A 20,115-nucleotide genomic window follows, 5' to 3' on the forward strand; every position below is an offset into this window, starting at 1 on the left:
AAAGATCATACATCATGACCAAGTGGGCTTTATCCCAGGGATGCAAGGATTCTTCAATATTCACAAATCAGTCAACGTAATATACCACCATACGATTATCTCAATAGATAATAGAGAAAGCCTTTGACAAAATTAAACATCCATTTATGATAAAAACCTTCCAGAAAGCAGGAATAGAAGGAACATACCTCAACATAATAAAAGCTATATATGACAAACCCACAGCAAACATTATCCTCAATGGTGAAAAATTGAAAGCATTTCCCCTAAAGTCAGGAACAAGACAAGGGTGCCCACTCTCATCACTGCTATTCAACATAGTTTTGGAAGTTTTGGCCACAGCAATCAGAGCAGAAAAAGAAATAGAAGGAATCTAGATTGGAAAATAAGAAGTAAAACTCTCACTGTTTGCAGATGACATGATCCTCTATATAGTAAACCCTAAAGACTCCACCAGAAAATTACTAGAGCTAATCAGTGAATATAGTAAAGTTGCAGAAATCCTTTGCATTCCTATACACTAACAATGAGAAAACAGAAAGAGAAATTGAGGAAACAATTCCATTCACCATTGCAACGAAAAGAATAAAATACTTAGGAATATATCTACCCAAAGAAACAAAAGACTTATATATAGAAAAGTATAAAACACTGGTGAAAGAAATCAAAGAGGACACAAATAGATGGAGGAATATACCATGTTCATGGATTGGAAGAATCAATATAGTGAAAATGAGTATACCACCCAAAGCAATCTATAGATTCAGTGCAATCCCTATCAAGCTACCAATGGTATTTTTCACAGAATTAGAACAAATAATTTTACAATTTGTATGGAAATGCAAAAAAACCTCAAATAGCCAAAGCAACCTTGAGAAAGAATGGAACTGGAGGAATCAACCTGCCTGACTTCAGGCTCTACTATAAAGCTACAGTCATCAAGACAGTATGGTACTGGCACAAAGACAGAAATATAGACCAATGGAACAAAATAGAAAGCCCAGAGATAAATCCACACACCTATGGACACCTTATCTTTGACAAAGGAGGCAAGAATATACAATGGGGAAAAGACAATCTCTTTAACAAGTGGTGCTGGGAAAACTGGTCAACCACTTGTAAAAGAATGAAACCAGAACATTTTCTAACACTGTACACAAAAATAAACTCAAAATGGATTAAAGATCTAAATGTAAGATCAGAAACTATAAAACTCCTAGAGGAAAACATAGGCAAAACACTCTGACATAAATCAAAGCAGGATCCTCTATGATCCACCTCCCAGTGTATTGGAAATAAAAGCAAAAAATAAACAAATGGGACCTAATTAAACTTAAAAGCTTCTGCACAATGAAGGAAACTATAAGCAAGGTGAAAAGACAGCCTTCAGAATGGGAGAAAATAATAGCAAATGAAGCAACTGACAAAGAATTAATCTCAAAAATATATAAGCAACTCCTGCAGCTCAATTCCAGAAAAATGACCCAATCAACAAATGGACCAAAGAACTAAACAGACAGTTCTCCAAAGAAGACATACAGATGGCTAACAAACACATGAAAAGATGCTCAACATCACTCATTATCAGAGAAATGCAAATCAAAACCACAATGAGGTACCATCTCACGCCGGTCAGAATGGCTGCTATCCAAAAATCTACAAGCAATAAATGCTGGAGAGGGTGTGGAGAAAAGGGAACCCTCTTACACTGTTGGTGGGAATGCAAACTAGTACAGCCACTATGGAGAACAGGGTGGAGAGTCCTTAAAAAACTGGAAATAGAACTGCCATATGACCCAGCAATCCCACTGCTGGGCATACACACCAAGGAAACCAGAATTGAAAGAGACATATACCCCAATGTTCACTGCAGCACTGTTTATAATAGCCAGGACATGGAAGCAACCTAGATGTCCATCAGCAGATGAATGGATAAGAAAGCTGTGGCACATATATACACAATGAAATATTACTCAGCCATTAAAAAGAATACATTTGAATCAGTTCTAATGAGGTGGATGAAACTGGAGCCTATTATACAGAATGAAGTAAGCCAGAAAGAAAAACAGTATACAGTATACTAACACATATATATGGAATTTAGAAAGATGGTAATGATAACCCTGTATGCGAGACAGCAACAGAGACACAGATGTATAGAACAGTCTTTTGGACTGTGTGGGAGAAGGCAAGGGTGGGATGATCTGAGAGAATAGCATTGAAACATGTATATTATCATATATGAAATTGATCGCCAGTCCAGGTTCATTGCATGAGACAGGGTGCTCAGGGCTGGTGCACTGGGATGACCCAGAGGGATGGGATGGGGAGGGAGGTGGGAGGGGGGTTCAGGATGGGGAACACATGTAAACCCATGGCTGATTCATATCAATGTATGGCAAAAATCACTACAATATTGTAAAGTAATTAGCCTCCAACTAAAATAAATAAATTAAAAAAAACCCTTCACTTTTAATTCTTACATCACAGTTTTAATAATATAAAAATCATGATGTGACTCAACATCGAAAAAATAAAGATGTGGTACAGATATACCATGTGTACCACATGGAACATTACTCAGCCCTAAAAATGAATAAAATAATGCCATTTGCAGCAATATGGATGAACCTAGAGATTTCATACTAAAGTGAAATGTCAGACAAAGAAAAATACCATATGATATCACTTATACATGGAATCTGAAATATGATACAAATGAACTTACTTATAAAACAGACACAGACTCACAGACATAGAAAATAAACTTATAGTTACCCAAAGGGGAAGGGGGAAGGGATAAATTAGGAGCTTGGTATTAGCAAATACAAACTAGTATATATAAAACAGATAAATGACAAGCTCCTACTGTATAGCACAGGGAACTATATTCAATATCCTATAATAAACCACAATGGAAAAGAATATGAAAAAATGTATATATAACTGAATCCTTTGCTGTATACCAGAAACTAATACAACATTGTACATCAACTATATTTCAATAAAATAATAACAACAATAATAAATGAGGTAATATGTGTACATGCTTGGCCAAGACTATGTGCAGGAACATTTCAGCTGCTCCTTCTCATCCCATTCTCATTTTGGTAACTCAAGGCTTTATTCTGAACGTTAGCCATTGTTTGGGCTATGGGCAGTGATACTTTTGAACATAGGGAAGATCGGTCCAAATACCAAATGGCCCCAGACTGTTGTTCTTGGAGCTTTTGATCCGTTTTTGATGGGTTTGTCTCCTTCCCAACTGTCAGGTCTAGGCTGTCACTTTCACTGTCATTAAATCCCTCTCCCCACTCCGAATCTGCTGCTTTTAAATTGCTATGGAAAGCAGGGATTGTTAAACACATGCGCAGAAAAAAAGTACACGGGTTTTGAGTGAGGGTCTAAAAGGCTCTCCTGCAAGGGAGGTGGACTGGGCTTAAATATAGCATCTAATGTCTACAGCAACTGCAGAGGAGCCTCCGGGCCTCCATTTCAGCATTCCCACGTTCAGAAGAGCTGAGATTGTGGGACACTGACCTTTAACAAGCTGCTAGTATCTTTGTCTGTCTCCGTTGCCAAATAGGGAGTTTTGGGGTGGTGTGTGGGGGACTGTCTGCTCTTCCCAGGGTCCCCAGTGCTGAGCACAGTGCCTGATGTATAAAGGACGTCCATAACTGGTTGTAGAGTGACTGAACACACTTTCAGTTGACTTGGTCACCTTGCTTTTCATTTTTTTTTTTTGCCTCTAGTAGACCTCTAGTAGGTCTCAGGCCCTGTGGCCACCAAACAGCCCTGCCAGGTAATGATGGGCCGTCCTAAGCCCATGTTCTTCAGTCCTATGAACCACTCTGTTCTCATTAGCTGCAGACAGGTGGCCATGAGGTAATTTTAAAATCCAATTTCCTCTTTTTATTAAGTTTCCTTTTGCTTTCTCACCTCCCCATGCAAGAAGGATATTTCCCTTTTACAGGCACTTCACAACCACAATAGCAATAAATCCTCACATCAGTAACGCAGTTCACAGTCGGGATGATGGTCATCCTCTGGTGACCTTGTTTAAGCCTCTCAACCATCCAATGAGGCACATAAGGCAGAGGTCATCGCTTCCACTTTAGGAGTGAGGCAGCTGGGGACTGGAGTTCCACAGTGGCCTGTCTGAGGTCACACAGCTGGCAGAACTAAAACCAGAACCCAGGTCAGAATGCTCGAGAATTTAGAACAGACCACCAAGCAGAGAGAAGTGACAGGTCACGCTCATCCTTTGCTGGAGCCAAAGTGAACATTTTGCCAGAGGGCTATAAAGAGGCTTTGCATTTGCTGGACTCTGCCCTCTCATTGGTGGCAGGTCCAATCTCAAGAACACACAGCAACATGCTGCAAAGTTTGCACTGCATGTGGCATTTGGATGGCAAAGACACGGCTGTCTCCATCCGGTTGCGCCTGGACCCTGACCCTGACACAGGCAGCAAGGCCCTGCATCTCTGCTCTAAGCAGCCTCTCCCTCCACCATACGCCAGAGTCTTGATCCAGTGTGAAGACACTGAGCAGACTCTCCTTGGAATCTTCCATGCCTGCCAGAAGAGCTCCTTCCTAAGCATGTAAGACGGAAAATCCTGACCGGGAGGTCCATCTGAGGATCTGACACACGGAATAAATGCCAAACACAAAACTTCTGAAACTCAATGAATAAAGCTGCCGGCAAAGACTTTAAGAGAAAGGCCCCTTCAAAATGCCCAATGTCTAAGAGGAAGAGGAAAGTGGGGATGAGAAGGTAAGACGATGTCCCGTGCTGTGGAAGGCAAGCAGCCTGGGGCTTTTGTTCAAGAGGGAGACAGCCACGCCGTCTGTTCCGAAATGGAAACCACACTGCTGGAAATGCCACTCGGAAAATAATCCCAGCACGGAGGGAAATCACAGCCACACCTTGGCTTAGGGTTTGGCTCAAATCAGAACAGGAGGTCTGTCTACATTTTGTACAAACAGGAGATGGCCGGGGCCCAGTGTGACGTCTTCCTGGGTCAGTTTTATTGATTTATTTTTCGTATTGGATCAATAATCACTTACTGTGTGCCAGTTGTTTACAAGGCTTTGGGGATATGTGGGGATAAAATTCATCTTCTTCTCTAAATATTTATGTCTTCTAATTTGGAGCATTATTTTCCTTTTTCAAATGGGCCATTTCTGGACCTTAGATGGTAACATGTGAGGTATTATGAGTTTGAAGTAAAATGTATTAAATCAATTTGCTCTTTTTTTTCAATTTTTCTCTTGCTCCTCCTTAGATTTTCATATGAAAAACTCCTTGTAATCCTTAACTGAGACATAGGATGCTTAACACAATCTTGTAAAGTTTACCAGTTAGTAACCTTGCCAGCCCAACGGTGGTTCATTCCATCCTCAGAAACCTACATAAACAAAAAAATATTGCTGACATCTGTGGAGAGTTCACTGTATGTCAGGCATTATGCAAAGTGGTTTTGCTCATTTAATCTCTGCAACAACCCTATGAGACAGGTGTTATTATTATCCCCATGTTACAGATGAGAAAACTGAGATTCAGAAAGTGTCAACAAGCCCATATTCAGTTACTAAGCTGCAGACCAGTGGTCCAAGCCCAAGCAGACTGACTTTTGAGCGCTAAGTGCTAAACTCAAGAGACGTCCCTGAAACGGCAGCCAGTAGCTTCTGCCTCCTCCCTTCTATTTTGAGAGATCGGGCGGTTCCCACTTTGCTCCTGAGCCTTCACAAGGAAACATCCTTGTATGACTGTGTTTTCCAGCCACTGCTGTCTCCTCACTCCTGGCCTCTTCTCAGTTCCTTCATCTCTTCTAAAACAGGGCACCAGGAGCTGAGCAGGACACCCTGGGTGGGGCCTTTACAGCAGACGGCTGAGAGACCACCCACCCTGGTGTGGGTGTATAGCCAGATGGCCACCTTGGCTTCCTGCCGGCTGTGCTCACACTGGTTACTCATGGTAACCTTGAGGTCACCTGATACTCCAAGTATCTTTTGCTCTACATGCACAGTACTCCTCAGCTGTGCCTCTACCACCTCAGACACAGGCAGCCCAGTTTGTTCTAATATAACCTTCTATTGTATGTTAGTCGCACAGTCGCGTCCAACTCTTTGTGACCCGATGGACTGTAGCCCACCAGCTTCCTCTGTCCATGGGATTCTCCAGGCAAGAATACTGGAGTGGATTGCCATTTCCTCCTCCAGGGGATCTTCCCGAACCAGGGATCGAACCCGGGTCTCCTGAGTTAGATTTAGCCTTCCTAGATTTAACCAAACATTCCAGCTTGGTAAGGTTCTTTGCACCCTGGATCTATCTTCCAACATAGTTCATAACTTCTAAAATTCCTATAAGCATATTTTTATAATCACATCCAAGTTACTGAAAAAAGGTCAAAGAAAACAGAGGCCTGTGGCCCATCACTAGAGACGAGACCTAGAATAACCTCATTCTAAGAGGAGGAACTTATTGGGTTGACAATGACTCATGTGACTAGGCTCTCACTCTGTTGACTTCTCTCTTGACCCTACGGTGCAGGAGGGGGAGCCAGGGCATCAAAATAAAAAGACATAGTTCCCGTGTTAGAACTCTTACATGTGCTCAGGTTAGACTATCATGTGGAGAAAAGAGGATCTGATTGGGAATCAGGTGAACGGGGATGGAGTCTTGGCTCTACCCTCGGACAAGCCCCTCCACCTCTCTGGACCTCTAGTTCCTCATCTATAAAACAAGGGTAACAATAGTAGCTTCACTTGGTTACTGAAAAGCTTAAATGATAAAAGGTTGAAAAATGTACTTTGTCATCTATCACACACCAGACAATGAAAAGGATTTGGTGGTAAATAGTGAAAGGTTGATGGTTTGTGCTAAGCCTGACACTCTGAGCCCGGCTTACAGGGCAGGAAGGGGTTTGAGGCGCCCCCGTCCCACCTTGGAATCCTGTGTCTCCCCCTATGTGGTGCACACAGCGCTGCTCCATTAAACACGGCTGGGTTGAGGAGACTTAGAACTAGCTGGCAGCACAAAGGCAATGGTTAGACAGTGGGTTGCTGCTGCTGCTGCTGCTGCTGCTAAGTCGCTTCAGTCGTGTCCGGCTCTGTGCGCCCCCAGAGACCGCAGCCCACCAGGCTCCCCCGTCCCTGGGATTCTCCAGGCAAGAACACTGGAGTGGGTTGCCATTTCCTTCTCCAATGCATGAAAGTGAATAGTGAAAGGGAAGTCGCTCAGTCGTGTCTGACTCCTAACAACCCCATGGACTGCAGCCCACCAGGCTCCTCCATCCATGGGATTTTCCAGGCAAGAGTACTGGAGTGGGGTGCCATTGCCTTCTCCAGACAGTGGGTTAGTGGATTAGTAAACTGAGGTTCCTGGTTTCTCCACAACTGAACTGTTCTGAGCCCAGGGGTTTTAGCTCCCCGAAAAGAGCAGTAAGAATAACACCTCTGCTTCCAACACGCCAGACTCTGGTCCTGTTGAAATGGATCAGGACCCTATGGTCCTTGCCCACTCCATGTCCCCCGCCTGCCTTTTGTCTGTGGAAAACTTTGGTCAAAGAATAAGTTTAATTAGAGAAATGAGACCAAGCAGAATCAAAGGAAAACAGTCAAAGAAGACCATATAATAATAATGTACTTATGAAGCACAGTCAAGGACCTTTAGTTTCTTCTCAAGGGCTATAGATAATACTCTGAGCCATATCCTGTGAGTTGTCTTATAGACACTGTAACCCCAGGTGGAGAAGTTAACCACAGGATGACCAGACTGTATCCACGACATAATTCTAAGAAATGGCCTCAAAGAAATGGAAACAAACAGACCTTGGAACTGAAGATTAATTGTACCCAATCAACCAAGATAACACAGGTCAGACCTCTGATGACCAATTTAATGATGACTGTCAGAGCTGACCATGCTGTTTCTGAATGTAGCCCCCTCTGTCTGTCTATAAAAGAGCTTCCCCACTGACTGTCAGTGGTGGGGAGCTGGCCTTTGGACAGACATCCACCCTCCTGCCAAGTTGCCGCCATCTGAAATAAAGCAAACTTTCCCTTCCACCAACCTGGTCTGTTTATTGGCTTTTGAGCAGCGAGCAGCCAGACCCCGCATCTTTCCATAACACTATGATGCTATTTAAGGATCAGGCAGTAAGAATGAATTCAAGAAGAAGCTTCATGGACCTCCCCAAAGACACAAAGGACACAACCAAAGTGTTACTTACACAACAGAACACTTTTGCTGCCATATTCTGGTCAAACTGGCCGAGGATGATCCGCACGTCATTGCCCTGTGGACAGAAGACACAGATATGGAGGTGAGCCGTGATCGGCACAGCCCAGGAGGTCACAGGCTACAGGTCGAAGCGAATGGCTAGGAAGGGCCTCAGCTTCCCTGCTGTCCTCCAGCAAGAGCAGGCAAACACTGGGGGACACTGACACAGCGCCTGCTTTCCAACCTCACTCTACACTTAGGGAAACTGAGGCCAGACGAGAGAAAGGAACTTCCAAGGTCCCCAGGGTAGTTGGCAGCAGAAACAAGTTCCCAGTCAACACCCCACCTCTCAGTATACTAGGCTTTTCCACCTTCCAGGAGTCCACAGAGCTTCCCGATTAAGGCATTTAAGAGTCTCTTCGAGTTCTGAGCTTTGTTCAAATCTCAGCTCCACTCGGGTGGCATCAAGTGGCTCTTTTCCCCAACTTGGCCTCAATTTCCTCATCTGCAAGATGGGAATAACTTACTTACAGTGCTTACTTAGACAGCTAAATGAAATTATCCTTATAAAGTACTTACCATAGTTCCTGACAAAGAGGAAACCCCCAGCTAGAATAAGTTTTTTATAACCTTCTCCCAACCCATGCTTCTCTTTTTATTTCAAAGGAAAATCTATATTCAAACGTTCTATAAATAGTTATTATCTTATTACCTCAATGGGGTTAATAGGTATATACTGTATCATAGGTCCTGTGCTGCATGCTAAGTCGCTTCAGTCGTGTCCGATTCTTTGCGACCCCATTGACTGTACAGCCCACCAGGTTCCTCTGTCCATGGGATTCTCCAGGCAAGAATACTGGAGTGAATTGCCATTTCATTTTCTAGGGGATCTTCTCAACCTAGGGATCGAATCTGCATTTCTAATGTCTCCTGCGTTGGCAGGTGGGTTCTTTCCTGCTAGTGCCACCTGGGAAGCCTCACCATAGGTCCTTTGACTCATTTATTCATTCAACAAAGATTTACTGAGTGTCTTCCTGAAGTTCTCTCCTGGGTCAGGGTAAGGGGTTCTTGGTTGCTTTCTAGGGGACGGGATCCAGGCTGGGCCCTGCCCCATGGAGAACAGGCAGAAGGAGGATATACAGGCAGCCTCCTGGAGACAGCCAGGCCTCAGCCACACGCTTGCTCCCAATTGCAGTCCTACCCTCTGCACCGAGACTCAGCCCTGCAGGTGACGCTACCTTCCTGACATTTATCCCGTCCTTCCCAGCAGGCCGCAAGGCTCTTTGATGCATAAAGAAGAGAAACATCCCTTTAAAGATCAGTTTTTAGCATCTTTCAAAATTGGAAAGTGCTGACTGGGAGGCCATTTTACTCATCATGTACTTTAGCAAAATAAAAAAGGCTTGGATTCTAAAATCATCCTTCGTTTGCAAGCAAGAATGGAAAGACGGAAAAAAAAAAAAAAAAAAAAAAAACTTGCTCTGAAAGGACTTTAAAAGATCTTTAACAGAGCCCAGTCGAAGGAAGGCAAGCCTTTGTCATCACCACGTCTGCAATGCTATAAAAAGTTCTAAGCTGCTTCCGTTCTGTGGCCTTGCTCCTGGGACACTTCAGGGTCTTTCTGCTTATTTGTTAAATTTTTTATAGTCTCTTGCTGCTAACTCTATTCACCTATCCATATCCATCCAACAAACATTTATGAAGCATCTACTTTGTGCCAAGCTCTGTGTTGCTAAACATGGTACAGTAGAAACAGCTTATTGGATTTGGGAGTCAGAGAGACCTTGGCTGACATCCCAGCTCCAGCACCTACCAGGTACATGACCCTGGGTTTTAATCTCCTGCAGCCTCGATTTTCTCATGTCTGAAACAGGCATAACACTCCTTAGCTGACCTGGTGGTTGTAGGATTCATGATTAATGAACCCTCTTCTGCCCACTGTTGCTGGCTTCCATGATGCTCCCTCCTGCCTCCTGGTCATTCCTGCTCAGATTCTCAATCAGCCCCTCATCCTTCTGCTCACCCCTAATGCTGGTGTTCCATACAGTTCTCCCCCTCATCCCTCTCCCTGGGCAACCTCATTCATGACCCCAGCCACAACTCCCCTCTGAAAGCTGTGGACTCCCAAATCTCTCTCCTGAGCCACCTTTTCTCTAGCTGTCCCTTGGATACCTCCACGTGGATTCTCCCAGGCACCTGAAGCTCAACGTGTCCCAAGTGAACTCACCATTATTCCCAAAATGCCTCTTTCCTCCTCCTGTACTGCCTATCTCTAGAATGGTATTGCCAACCTCCCACTCCCTAAGATCAGAAACTTGGGAGCCACCTAAGGTTCTCTCCTCTCCTCATCCTAGCCATAACCAGGGCCTGTTGGTTCTCTCTGCTCACTAGCTCCTGAATCACTCTGGTCTCTCCAGCCCCATTGCTCTGGGTTGAGCCACCATCACTCTCTACTTGGTGAACCACTACAGCCTCCCAGCTGGATCTCTCTGCCTTTAGTTCTGCCCCATCCATCCAGTCTCCACAGAGCAGACAAGGGAATCATTCCAAAATTCAAATCTGATTGTGTAAAATCTTTCCATGGATTAGACCTTGACAGATCAAACTCTGAGCTCCTTAGAACATCTCAGATTCTTTACCAACTCACTCCTGCTCTTTTCAATAATCACATTTCTTGCTATACCTCCACATCCCAGAGAATGAACCACCTTAAGTTCTCTTAGAATGTCTGCCATACATTCATCCATTCATTCACTCACTCATTCATCCACTTTCTCACTCATCCTCTCTTTCTTTATATAAGTTCACGCATCCAGAATGCCATTCCCTCCCACCCAACCCATTCTGCCTGGAGGGCTGCTGCTCTCCCTTCCTGCTCATGAGCTCCTACTTGGAGAAACCATCCCTGTCCCACCAGGCTTGGGCCACTTTCTCCTCTGTGAAGTTCTCTCCTGGGACCCAAGGGATCACGGATCTACTTAACTCCTTCCTAGAGATGCAAAAGGCTTTCCCAAATCCAGCACAGCACCCCAAAGCCAGCACTCTCACCTTGGATTCTAAAATCATCCTGACCATTAGAGGGCCCTGGAGAAAGAGCCTATCCAGGGCTAGGTTGCACTTGATGCAGGAAGATATTCACACCCACTCTGATTCTAGACGGTGTGTAAAGGGCAAGGTGCTGCAAAATCTAGGGGAAAAGAGGACAAGCCAGCAATTGGTGCAGGTGGAGCCTGGATCAAGGGTTGGGCGAGGACAATGGGAAATGTGACTAGAGTGATACTTGGGGGGGTGCCTTGAGAAGCATAAAGAGCTGAAGGTGTTCTCAAAATGGGATATGTGTACTCCCAGGGCAGAGGAGTTCTCCTGAGAGTGTAAAAACTGCAGATATACCTGGTTGTTCTTTCTGGAGTAGCAGTTTGTTGGAAGACTCAGGGGTGAAGGGGAAGATTCAGGGGTGAAGGGAAAGATTTTGGATTGGGGGAATCTTAAAAATTTTAACACACCCACACTATCACAAAAGTTCCAGAATCACACTTTTCAATGTTGTATAACTTGTATGGTTTCCTTAAAATCCCAAGAAAGGAAAGAGCTTTGCTGGCAGAGGACCCGCTTCTGGCCATGCCCACCCATCTCCCTGCCAGGGGTATAAAGGCACTCTTCTCTATAGGTGAAAGGGCTTCGGGGGCAGTTGAAGGATTGCCAGAGGGTAGGGGAGGACAGCCATGACCATGTCTGAGGATGAGCATGCAGAACAGTGCATTAGAGACCCTGGAAGGGGCAGAGGGCAGGGTCTCAGAAGTCTCCACCATGGACTTTTGCTTGGCCCTGCAGGGGGCTGTCTGGCGTGAACATAGATGTCCTGAGATCAGACAAATGACAGCTTCTTCTTAGAGGGCTAGATCTACGGTCATGGATGGTAGCGGAGACCTATGTTTACACCCTCAATAGGCCACACTCACAGGCGAGTGCACATGTGGAAGGGAGCAGCCATTGGGTGGGAGGCCCCAGAAGGCGTACTCAGTCCAATCCTTGGGTGGATTTCCTTTCCTTTTTCTTGGCTCCTCTCATCTGTTGTCTAGAAAGAAGCCCTTTGTCTCTGGGGCCCTTAAAGGGAGCTAAAATCTCACACAAAAATAACACTTAAGAAGCATGACTCAATTCAAAGGACTAGTGTATAACCCTCACAAATGACAGCTCCTGAACTCTGTCTAGCTATTGCCTTAGGAGGTAGGTGCTATTATTATGCCCACGCTGGAAAGTCTCATGTGCAAACTGAGCCCCAGAGCCTTAAGTGCACAGCCTAGGCACAGCATATGCTGGAGGTCCTATGGCACCCTCTCCTCGGGGCTGGAGCACCAACCCAGTTGCAGTGAGGGTGGGCTGCCACCAGGTCCCTCCCTTTCCTGGAGAACTTCCCTCAGCCAAGGGGAGCTTCCAGGCCCTGGAAGGTCATGTTGCACCTCACCCTCTGTAGCAGCCAGTGACTGACTCACACGGTAGGAAACTCCAGCCCCCTTGTTGAAAGGTGGGACCAGCTCTGTGGTGCAGATTGTGTGCCAGAGAGCCAGCAGGGCTGGGTTAAACCAGTCACCAGCCATACATTCTGACCTAGCTCCCCTCTTGCCCTACCCCACTTCTCTCCCCTTCTCCTGAGCACACTCTTGATAAATCTCTTTCACAAAGGTCTCAGACTCTGTTTTTAGGGAGTTCAACCTAAGACATCAGGTCACAGGGATAAGAAGTGGTGGCTTTGGCCTCGACCCAAGGTGAGTTTGGCCCCAGAGCCCAAGCATTTGACCACTAATTCCTATATATTCCCTCCTGAGCTGAGAAGGCCAACCCCCCAGGGCCTGGGCTGCTGGGGCTCCACACCCAGTCTGCTGCAATGACAAAAGTACCCTGGATTTTGAAGTGGAAGGACTTGAGGGGCAAATGCAATCCTGAGACATTAAAATAGCTGATGTGCATGTAAAAGAGCAGGAAAGCAGTAAGCCACCCATCTTGCTTCCCTGTGATAGCAGTGTGTGGTTTCTGCTAGAAGGTGATGGTTGATCCTGACACTGACCTGTGAGTTATCTGATGTCTCCTGACACCTGAGCATCTGTCTAAGCCCATGTTTAATAGCTTCCTGGCTTTCTACAGCTTACTCTACCCACTAGGTAGCTGAAAAATCAAAAGATACCATCTTCAATGTTGTAGAAAGGGGTGCCGTGCAATGAGCACAAGATGGCTGAGCTATTAGAGGCCAGCCGTGATGTGGGCTGGGAGGCGGCCTAGCCTGCGACAGTGGGCACACTGGTGAAAGGGTCAGAAGCCCAGGCCCGCTCCTGCCCCCTCACTTTGGTCTCGAGACCTTGGGGTAAGCCTGAGAGGGTTTGCCTAGATGCTTTCCAAAGTTCCCCCTGGCTCTGACAGACTGATTCCACAACCAGAATGAGTATTCTCTTTCATTTAGCTAAAATTAGTTTTTCTTAGACTATTTTTCCTTCCCCAAAAGCAGAGAATCAGAAGCCATATTCTCTTAAGGATGGGAGTGAAAGAGGGAACAGCCCTAGCAGCCCTGGTGAAGCATGGTACTTCTTTAAAGTTTATCATTTTATCTTGAAAATTCATGTATATTTAGCATTCTGATAACATATCTATGTTCATCTGAAGATAAAAATAATGCTTTTCTTCCCATGTCTCTGAGAAAAGCTGGCCTGCTGGGAAGATGCACCACATTTATTCTGTAGCTTCAAGTCCCCTTGGGGTACTTGTATGAACCTCAAGTTCAGGCAGTCAGGCTGGGCTTCTGGCCCGTGGGGTAGAGAGTAATTCCCACTAGGACTTTCCCATGGAGCAAAGTGGGGAACAGTCCTCCGCAAGACCTGTCTTTGTGCCCTTCCTGTAATAGCTTCCCAAAGATGTCCATGTTAAAATCCCTGAAAGCTGGGGACATGCTATGACACGGCAAGGGGGAGTTAATGTTGCAGATGGAATTAAGGTTGCCAGTCATCTGATTTATAAAACAGGGAGATTTCCCTGGAGTCTGAATCCTGAATGATGGGTTGGTGGCTGCTCCTGAAATTGATAGGGACAACGTAAAGGGACAAAGTAGGCAATTAAACAGTTAATCCCACTAAAGGATCATAAATAAAGAAAAAAGTATGGGAGATCTTGTAAGTGACTGATCCATCAAGAGAGCAGTCTTGCTTAACAATGAATGCAACAGAATCATGAGAAGTGCCCCCAAACAACAAAACAGTGGTGGCATAAGACCCACATCCTGCCCAGTGAGGTAGGTAAGTTAATGACTTCTAGGACATGATCCTCTGTACACATTAAAAACAAAAATATAGGGAAAAGATGGTCTTAAACCGAAACCTGAGATGATTTACGATATTTTAGTATATTTTACCACCTTCCTGCTCATTTTCATAGCTCCACGACAGTCCTAGTTCGACTATGCAGGGACAAGAAAACTCCCCTACCCAACATGGAGAAAGAACTGATGGTGGAAGCTTGACGTCTACTCAAGTACAAGGAAGAAGGTGGCCTTCTCCACCTCCTCACTTTCCCTTTGATTATAAAACCAGAGCCCAGGAAGTTCTCAGTGCCACACTCCCTTGCCTGCCCAGCTGTGTCTCTCACAGCACCCTATACTAAAAACTCTTCCCTTACCTGTCACTCTGTCTCTGATTGAATTCTTTCTGCACCAAGACAGAAGAACCCTATGCTGTACTATGTCCTGGAATGCGTTCTGTGGCTTCAAAATGAACACAGGGTACATCTGGAGCCTGGTGTTCTCCCAAACACCATCCTGTGCTTCAGCATGGGCACCACGGAAATATTCAGGGCCCTGTGAGGGGTGGCCTTCTAGCCCAGCCTGGTGACCATTTACATTAAACATTCCTGATCAAAACAGGTCCATCCAGAGTGAGCTTAAAGGTCTGGGGTCTTCAACTCACAGAGATGGTTTTATTTCCTGACTTTCTTTTAGACAAACTTTGATATATATCTGCTAAATCAGCCTGATTAATCCCATTATTCAGTTCCTCTATGTTCTTGCTTATTTTTGAATGGCTGATCTGTCCAAGATTGAGAGAAAAATGTTGTGGCTCCCAATACTACCGTGTTTGTGTCACTTCTTCTTGGTATTTTAACAGGCCATTCTTTATATATTTCAGTGAGATGTACTTTAGAGCAATACTGGTCCATGAGTATGCTATTCTCAGGGTGAACTGTACCTTTATCTATAGAAAACCACTTAATCCTGGTCAATGCCTGTACCTTGAATACTCTGTATTTTAATGTGAACACCGGATCCTTGCTTCAGTTTGGTTTGCTTGATATACATTTGCTTGACCTTTTACCTTTGACCTTTCTGTGTCACTGTGTTGTAAATATAACTATAACTATAGCTAGTTCTTTAAAACACAACCTGAAAGTCTTTGCCTCTTCATAGGGAGTTTGACCTATTTGAATTTCTGGTTAGAATGATTATATTTGATTCTCAGTATTAGTTTATGTTTTCTGGTTTTCATGTTTGCTTTGTTTTTTGATATGTGGACTAGATTTTCTTTGCTTTTATCTTCTGTGTTTCAAGAGCTTTGGGTTCTGCTTATGTTATAGTATTAACATATTTGCTATTAAGTTATTCAAAGCCCTTTAAACTTATATTTTTCTAATTATGAAAATCATAAGCAAAATAGTCTCTTTTGAGCCCCACTTCTAATTAAGATCAGGACTTTTTTTTTACTCACATTTTGGCCTCTGTTAATGGAATTTTGGTTTTTATATCTCAACTACTGTTATTACAGTATTTATTTGCATTATATGTATATTCATGTTTGCTTTCAAAATTAACTTCTGCATCTGCATGTACTTTTATAACAACTACTTAGTTCTTTCTACAGTTTCCATGATCCCTGCTCACCTGCTTCTGTCATGACCTCAGCTATAAAGTTAGCTGTTGTTCAAGGCAGGCTGACATAGGACTTCAAGGGTTAACTTCAAGGGCACCTGGCTAGTAGTACATCATGTGAACCTCACATGTGGGAAAATGTCTCCTAGCTGCTCCGTTGTTTCCGGGATTGAATGCTGCAGGGGAGTCGAGGTAGACTGGTTTTGCATCTTTGTGGGCAATTCTTTTTTTTTTTTTTTTCTGGCCTAGGTACTTGTAGATTTTCCCTTTTGTGTTTGTATTTCAAAACTTTTGACAAAATGTGTCTGGGTATGACTCTCTTTTCACCAGTTCTGTAGAGTTGGTGAATGTAGAGTTGGTGAATGTAGAAAGGCCAGCTAGTCTGCACATATAGTCTATGTATTTCCTTACGAAACTGTTGACTTTGTAGTTATAAAATGGTTCAATAGTGGCAATTTTGTATGGTCCCATCTAGGAGTTCTCTCTTGAATCCTCTTAAGTTCGTTGCTTATTTTTTTAAATAAATATCTTGAGAATAGTTTTAGATTTATGGAAAAATCACAAAGAAAGTATAGAGAATTTCTATGTCTCTCACCCAGTTTCCCCTATTATTAACATCTTACTTTAATATAGTACATTTGTTACAATTAATAAATCAATATCCATTCATAATTAACTAAAGCTCATACTTTATTCAGATACTCTTAGTTGTTGTTTTTTTTCTTCTCTAGTGTCCTTTTTCTCCTCCTGGATCCCATTCAGGATATCACATTATATATTGTTGTCATGTCTTTGTAGGCTCATTTTGGCTTAAGCATTCCTTAGTTTTGAAGACCGAAAAAGTTTTGAGGAGTACTGGTCAGGTATTTTGCAGGATGGCCTTCAACCAGAATTCACTTCTCAGTTAGACTGGGTTTATAGGTTTGGGGGATCATATCAAAGGTATATACTATCAACAGGACTTACCATGTAAATGCTGACCTTGGTCACTTGGCCAAGGTAGCACTGGTCAGGTTCTTCCACTCTAAAGTTACTCTTCTTTTCCCCCTTTTCATCCTGTGCTCTTTGGAAGGAAGACACTTAACAAGTGGGTACTTCTGCTCCATTTCCTTGGGCCTGAAATATCTACACATATTATTTGGAATTCTTTGGCACAGAAGATTTGTATATTCTCTCCCATTTACCTACTCAGTCATGGGCTTTTGTTTTATACTTTGGGTTATAATCCAATACTACTTTTACTGTATTGCTCAAATGTTTCAGTTCTGGCCATTGGGAGCTCTTTCAGCGGCTACTTCATTTGGCTGGTGAACAATTCTGACACCACTCCCCCTCCAAATCAGTGTGTGTTGTTGACGTGGTTTGAGCACGTCCTCAACTTTACGGCACTACAGGACGCTCCAGGATCATTTGGTATGTTTCCTGTCCCAATCCCAGGTCAGCTGTTTCTCCAAGGACCCCCGGTTCCTTTCCATGGAGAATGGATGATCTGGGTGGTAGCTGAACTTATTGATACTCGGGTGCCTATTTTGTTTTAGATTTTGGTTCTGTTTCATTTGTCCCAGCTTTCCCTCAGCATCTCTCTTCTCCAGTGTCCATAACTTATCTTTCCTCTCATTAAATTGATCTCTTTGACCATTTCCTCTAAATTTTGGGAAAGCATTTCAAGTTTGTCCTGCATATTATTGATTTTTATTTTTCGTGGCATTAACTCTGCTCTCTACTACCTGCAAAGCAGATTTTAATTCTGCTAGTCACTATTTCAGAGAAGGCAATGGCACTCCACTCCAGTATTCTTGCCTGGAAAGTCCCATGGACGGAGGAGCCTGGTGGGCTGCCGTCTATGGGGTCACACAGAGTCAGACACGACTGAAGCGACTTAGCAGCAGCAGTCACTATTTAGTTTTCTTCCTTGTCTGCTGTACTTCCTTCTCTATCTTATCCCACCAGATATTTGCTTCTTCTCTGAGCTCTCCAGAAGTTACTTTTCTCTGAGTGTTTTATCCTTGTGTTCTGTTGGCTTTGTCTGTCCAGATTTGTATTTGGTTTATGCCCACTCAGCAAATTTGTCGAGCAAATTAGGCTTGGTTCCAGGTGGTGGGGAATAAAACAGTGATCCAGACATACAGAAACTGCTGCTTCCTAGAGCTATCATCCTAGTGGGGAGAGACAGACGGCAAAACAACTGGGAAAAATGAACAGGAGGTCAGATATTGCTGTGGGGTGATCTGCATCTCCCAAAGATATGTTGAAGTCTTAACCCCTGATACCTCAGAACGTGACCTCATTTGAAAACAGCCTCATTGTATTAACAGATGAAATCAGTTAAGGTAGGGTGATAATGGAGCAGGGCAGGCTCTTAATCCTCCAAGACCAGTTTCCTAAGAAGAAAAATATGTGAAGGGAAAGAGGGGAAATGTCAGTTTAGGCAAAGGAGTTACATAGCTGCAAGTCAAGGAATCCCAAGGACTGCCAGTTGACACTAGAAGCTTAGAGAAAGGTACGGAAGAGTCCCTGAGCCTGCTATAGAGCATGGGCTTGCCAACATCTTGACCCTGGTCTTCTGTCCTTAAGATGTGAGAGAATAAACTTCTGTTGTTTTAAGCCACCTAGTTTATGGTGCTTTGTTATGGCAGCCCCAGGAAACTGATACAGATATCCATCAGTGAAATGGGGGAAATTAACAGAAAGGGGGAGTGGGAGTGTGAGGGGCCGGGATTTAAATTTTAAATAAAGCCTCTGGGAAAGGGGGACAACTGAGAAAAGACTAGAGGAAGGTTTGAGAAGTAGCTACGCAGGTGGTGAGGGAAGAGCTCTCCATGTTGAGGGGAGCCTTTGCCAAGAGACTGAGCGTGCTGTCCTTGGCTCTGTCTCCCGGGCTTATGTGATGCTGGAACCCTCTCTCAGAACCGCAGCTGTGCGGGGCGGTGGGGGAGCTGGGCCATGGTGTTGCCCAGATCCGAGTTTGAATTCCAACGCACCACTTTCCAGCTGGGTGACTAGGGATGAGGTCCTTAACCTTGTTGAGCCTCAAGTTCCCTATTTGTGAAATGAGGATACAAAAATCCCCTCTGTCCCAGGGCTCTGGGGAGGGCTGAATGGGCAGGTGAAGCCAAGAGCTCTAGCCCTTGCTCAGGGCTCTGGAAAGGCCGGTTGCTATTTCCATCAGCATTCAGATCACTCTTGCTTCTGGTGGCGTTGGCTGGCTGGTGAGCAGAGCACCAAGTTCTAGCCCCAGTTTCTTGCAGACGTTCAACGAGTGCATCTGCTCCTCACACAAAGACTCTTTAAACTTGAAAGCCCACAGAATTCCGCCGGGCCACCCCGGTGCAGGAAGCTATTTCCAGGGCCCACCCTGGGGAGACACTGCATGTGGCAGGAGAATGTCAGCGCAGCACCAGGGGCCCAGTCACCCCAGGTGGTCCCTGCCGAGCAGGCACTCCTCCCCTCTGGACGCTCTGGGCCCCACACAACCTGAGCACCCTCAGATCACACGGCCTGTGGGGAAAGAGCTGGGCACACACCCGGGCTACCAGCAGGCCCTTCCTTACTACCGTTTCCTCATCGGCAGAGCTTCCGGGGCTAAAATATCACGTGCGCATGTGGTGTCTGCTCCTGGGCAGGTGACAAACAACTGGTGCTCTGCTCCCTTGTCCCCATCTCTGTGTCTCAGTCTCCCCATGTGTGAACTGAGGGCTTCATAAGCTCTAAACGGCCACCTGCTCTGATCAGTATAATCTGGGATCTCGCCAAGAGAGAAGGGACATGTCAGCAGTTGGCATCTGAGGCCCCAGGCTACTTTCAGTGTGGGCATGGGGAATGGAAGAGTAGGGTGACAGCGTTAACTATGTACCTACATACAACCCCAGAAGCTCCCCACTGCCTGGCACAAAAGACCAAACTTCTTAGCTCAACATTCAAGGCTCATGGAAACTGACTCCAAACTCTATTTCCAGCCTTGGCATCTTTTCTGTGTCCCCATCCCGAT

At 44.7% G+C, this 20,115-nt stretch overlaps 1 protein-coding gene across 4 annotated transcripts in view; it reads right to left on the reverse strand.

Annotated features, from left to right (window-relative positions):
- GABBR2 (gamma-aminobutyric acid type B receptor subunit 2) overlaps window positions 1-20,115 on the reverse strand; it is a 370,697-nt gene that overhangs the window by 162,670 nt on the left and 187,912 nt on the right. For all 4 annotated transcript variants that reach the window (XM_086416036.1, XM_086416038.1, XM_086416039.1 and 1 more), the window contains exon 5: window positions 8,235-8,300. In XM_086416036.1, coding sequence (XP_086272162.1) covers window positions 8,235-8,300 — 66 coding nt within the window. The remainder of the gene's footprint in view (window positions 1-8,234; window positions 8,301-20,115) is intronic.

The sequence above is a fragment of the Bos grunniens genome, chromosome 8 (assembly GCF_055505025.1).
Source record: "Bos grunniens cultivar Pamir isolate PY7600 chromosome 8, Bosgru_T2T1.0, whole genome shotgun sequence".
Taxonomy (NCBI): Eukaryota; Metazoa; Chordata; class Mammalia; order Artiodactyla; family Bovidae; genus Bos; species Bos grunniens.